General features: G+C 33.4%; 1 protein-coding gene across 1 annotated transcript; it reads right to left on the bottom strand.

Moving 5' to 3' along the window:
• Positions 1–301: 301 nt before the first annotated feature.
• _Bre3 (glycosyltransferase) lies at positions 302–2,726 on the bottom strand. Its single transcript, XM_028321615.1, has 3 exons — positions 2,536–2,726; positions 1,263–2,067; positions 302–1,182 (listed from the first exon to the last, which is right to left on the bottom strand). The coding sequence occupies exons 2-3, from the start codon at positions 2,064–2,066 to the stop codon at positions 610–612; spliced, it is 1,377 nt and encodes a 458-aa protein (XP_028177416.1). The 5' UTR covers position 2,067; positions 2,536–2,726; the 3' UTR covers positions 302–609.
• Positions 2,727–4,316: the final 1,590 nt, after the last annotated feature.

Below are 4,316 nucleotides of genomic sequence, written 5' to 3'. Positions count from 1 at the left end.
ACTAAAGATCTCTAATGTTATTCTCGTTCACAATAAATACTTGGAAACTATTTTATTACAAAAATAATAATAAAAATGACTGTAATAGAAAAACATAAAAAAATAAAATTTACATTAAGTATTGGGTCATTCCATCGTTTCGGGTGTTACGTTCGTACACACATATTCAACAATTTCTTGTATTTTGAAATAGTATTTTAATAATATTAGTGCCTTAATCTGTCCGTTTTTAGTTGTTTTATCTAAATAATAAAGTTAGTACAGCTTAGAATGTAGGATAANTATTTTAGCATGTTCACTATTATCCCTCATTTTTACATAAATTGTGCTTAATAGCCTATGAAAGTTATTTAAATCTATAAGAAGAATATTTATAATTAGGTAATGCCAAAATTAAAAATAAGTTTGTTCCTAATTTCACACTTTGGTAACAAAAGCTATATCATTCAGTCACTTGTATAAATTTTGAAGATCTTACCTATCTTAAATAAACAATCACAAATGTTGAGTCATACAAACACTACTCTTACTTCTGTATGAGTGCAGGAGTAAAGTATTTGTGCACTTACACTATTAACAAAATTCAAAATGATATGATAAATAAGTGCCTCATACTGTCACTGGAATCTTGACCTCTTTGTTGACTATATAAAATTTGTGTTTCTTACCTAAAACGCCCCAAACTACTGCAATATTTTCAATCACAATATTGAATGGAATTGTAGCCAAAGCTCCACCAATGAATAAGAAGAATTTCAGTGGTCCAAATCTATATATGGGGAATGATTTTATAACACCAAATATGTACATGTAAATATTGACAGCACCTATGAATCCACATACAATGTCCAAAAGTGTAGGACAAGGTATGGGACAAACAGCGGCTAGTAAAACATTGCTTGTTGACAATGGCAGTGTCACCCATGAATAACATGATATTGCTAGGAAAATTTTATTAACGAGAGGTATTTCCTTAGAATGTACAACTAAAAGTATACCTTGAATCCATCTTTTTCTCTGCTGGATAAAGTCCCACAAAGTAAATGGAGATTTTTCCCACATTTCACCTTCAACAAAGTTAAATGAGTAGCCTTCCATGTAAGCTTTCATAGCAAAATAGCAGTCTTCAGCCACGGAACCATCCAGACCATTGTCAAAGGACACTTTTCTCTCAGCGCTGACCTAAAAAGATTGAATAAAATTAGACAAAAACAATAAGATTACAGCCATACAAAAATTTAAGCTGATTATACAATTCTTACCTGTGTAACTACATACGAGCCTTTCCAGCTGAACAATGGCTTGTGGAACAAGTAAAACTGAAACCGCAGCTTGCCCATGTCATCTGCCACACGAAAACTATCTGCTAATGTTGTCACCCAATTAATGATATTTTCATTTGCATAAGTAATAAGTCCTTGTCCAAATTGATGTTGACCATCTAACACAAAATTCAATATTCCTCTGATGGAGTTTTCTGTAAGCAGTGTCTCTTCATCTAAATGCACAATCCAATCTGTCCCAGCCAAAATATTGACACTGTCTTCCAAGCAATACTGCAATGCTCTTGATTTAAATAATGCTCCTGTCTTGGTCTTGTATTCTGAGGGCACTACAACTTCTCTCACTCGTCTGTGTTTAGGCAGGTTTATAGCCTTATCTGTAACTACTTCCACCATGAAATTCTCCATTCCAGCATCTAAGCACAAGTTCATATTTTTAGTGACATTCTCCTTCACAAGTTTTGGAAAATCACCTCTGGTTACCACTCTGATGCATATAAATGGTGCCAACAGAGGAGAACCTTTTAATTTCACTTTGCCGGGGAAAGCATTGAAAAATATTAATCCAGCAAAATTACATAAAACCTGAGGTATAGTGAGTAAAGTTAACAGTCTCAAAACATACAAAATAATTGTTCCATATATTCCATAAGCTTCCCAAGGATCAACTATTTCTTTCTGTTCATCATTCACATTTATGGCTCCGGCAAAAACCAGGAAGAAAAATATAAATGATAAAAATGAAACACAATGTAATAAATGTTTCACTCTTCCTCTTAACATCCTGAAACAAAATTATTCATATTAGGTAATTGATATATTTAATCATGACCAGTTTCAAATTAAATTGTTATAATTATTGATGATTCTACAATTGAGTAATAATGATAAACACTATCAAATCACAGATCTATTTGAGTAAATTTATCAATGAAGTTTTACAAGGAAAATTATGAAATCATATGACCTTACTTTTGCATCTGAGATTGTACTACGATTATTTTACGAATGCCTTGATAACTACGTCCAGTAAGTAATATGTATAATAAAATACAATTAGGACCGATATAGGTGGGTATATACCTGACAGCAGACATTATTATAAAAGCTTGAGGTCAACGATTACAATAATTATTTTTCACAACAACACAAGCACCAGACCTAAGCCTACTTTTTGCATTTCCAAATTGTTTCACCACACAAAAGATAAAAGATATTTTTGAAATTCAAAACGATCGATGCTTTGACTTACCTTGGAATTTTACAGTGGGTAATTATCACAGACAATCAAACAGGTAAGATTATCAAGAAACTTATTCTAAAGAGTAAAATGTCGAAAAATAAGAACAAACAATGGTACTAAAATTAAATTCACAAATTAAATTATTAACGCATAACTAAAGTCCACACACGCCCTAACAACACACCAACAAAGTAAATAATAATTCAATTTCAGTCATTCAATCAATGACGTTCGTTCATTCTCAAAAACTTTATGTACCCATTCTTCTCCAAAGACCTTATAAGGTCTATTATTCTTCTCACCTTCTTCTTTTTTGATGATGTTGGCAATACACGTCGAGGTCGACTTGATTTGTGCCATTTTCAAGTATGTGATACAAGTTACAAAATGAGATCAAGTAATAATATTATGAAGGATGATAGTGATACCCATTATAGAGTTATAACTCTATGGTGATACCCCTTCCCACCCTTTGAGTCTCAGTAAAGTTGTGGTGCTTTACTGAGACTTCATAAGGACAACTTGAGAGAACCAGAAGAATCACGATGCACTGTTTTGCTTCACTTGCCCACACTCATGCACGTTCACGAACACTCAATGGCTAATAATCCACCATTATTACACATTCGGTCGTGGGTTCAATTCCCGNTAGGTAGTTGAAACAGACTACAGCTAATTTTCATAGTGGACTGTACCATGCGATAAACATGTCAGTCAATTTGACAACCTTTGTCGGAAACATTATTCAATGAAAATATTGTCCGAACCCTTAGTATTTCTCTTCGACAAATACATTAACACATCGTGAACCACTTTTCTTTTACGACTATAAAAATATTTTAGCAATTTAATTCACGAAATCAATTGCACACATTTAAAATAAAGTTTGTTTACACTTTGACAACAATAGACTGACATGCATGGTGACATGTCAATGAAGTTTTCAGTTACTGTTGCCATTAAAAGAAATTAGTACCATTAGTTTTCCGCAACATGGCGAGGGTTTTTATGTTCCTGGTCAGGCTATACAAAATGAGATCAAGTAATAATATTATGAAGGATGATAGTGATACCCATTATAGAGTTATAACTCTATGGTGATACCCCTTCCCACCCTTTGAGTCTCAGTAAAGTTGTGGTGCTTTACTGAGACTTCATAAGGACAACTTGAGAGAACCAGAAGAATCACGATGCACTGTTTTGCTTCACTTGCCCACACTCATGCACGTTCACGAACACTCAATGGCTAATAATCCACCATTATTACACATTAATAGTCGCCCACACACGAATTTGAGGAAATAAAACAAAACCGCTAACATGACGCTTCAGATTCCCGCCAAAAAGTCTTCTCACCTTCTTCGTTTGATTCCAATATTTATTGAATATCATAAAATGGGCTAAAACTTTACCCTTACCTCTATAAGTAGGTAAATCTTTCTTAGGTTTCTTTTTATTATTAAAACCCATGTGGATTTTGAATAAATAAAAATAAAAGATGTATAATTTTATTCCATTTTTGGTTAACTTTAGTAGACAAGGCGAACAGATGACCCCTAGGGACTTGTGCCAGATTGTGCCATTTTTCATTATTTGGAACTATTCTCATGTCATTTTTCAATGTTAAGAAAATAGTGCTTAACTAATTTAGTGGACAATATCCACTGGACACCCAGTGCCCTGTGCCAGTGCTAAAATATCCGTCGGCAAAGAAAGCGTAGCAGTATTTTGACGTTTAACTTAAAAAAAACAACGTCATTCTTGTGCTTGTGTGACGTTTAGCATGTCTA

This window comes from Ostrinia furnacalis, unplaced genomic scaffold (assembly GCF_004193835.3).
Source record: "Ostrinia furnacalis isolate ACB-3 unplaced genomic scaffold, ASM419383v2 OfSCF7556, whole genome shotgun sequence".
Lineage (NCBI taxonomy): Eukaryota > Metazoa > Arthropoda > Insecta > Lepidoptera > Crambidae > Ostrinia > Ostrinia furnacalis.
The sequence above is the reverse complement of the archived record's forward strand: the minus strand, read 5'-3'. Positions and strand labels throughout refer to the sequence as shown.

Coding starts and splice junctions, on each gene's coding strand:
- _Bre3 (XM_028321615.1), bottom strand. CDS start 2,066: ATGTTAAGAGGAAGAGTGAAACATTTATTACATTGTGTTTCATTTTTA. Junction 1,183..1,262: donor GCTCGTATGTAGTTACACAG/GTAAGAATTGTA, acceptor CAATCTTTTTAG/GTCAGCGCTGAGAGAAAAGT.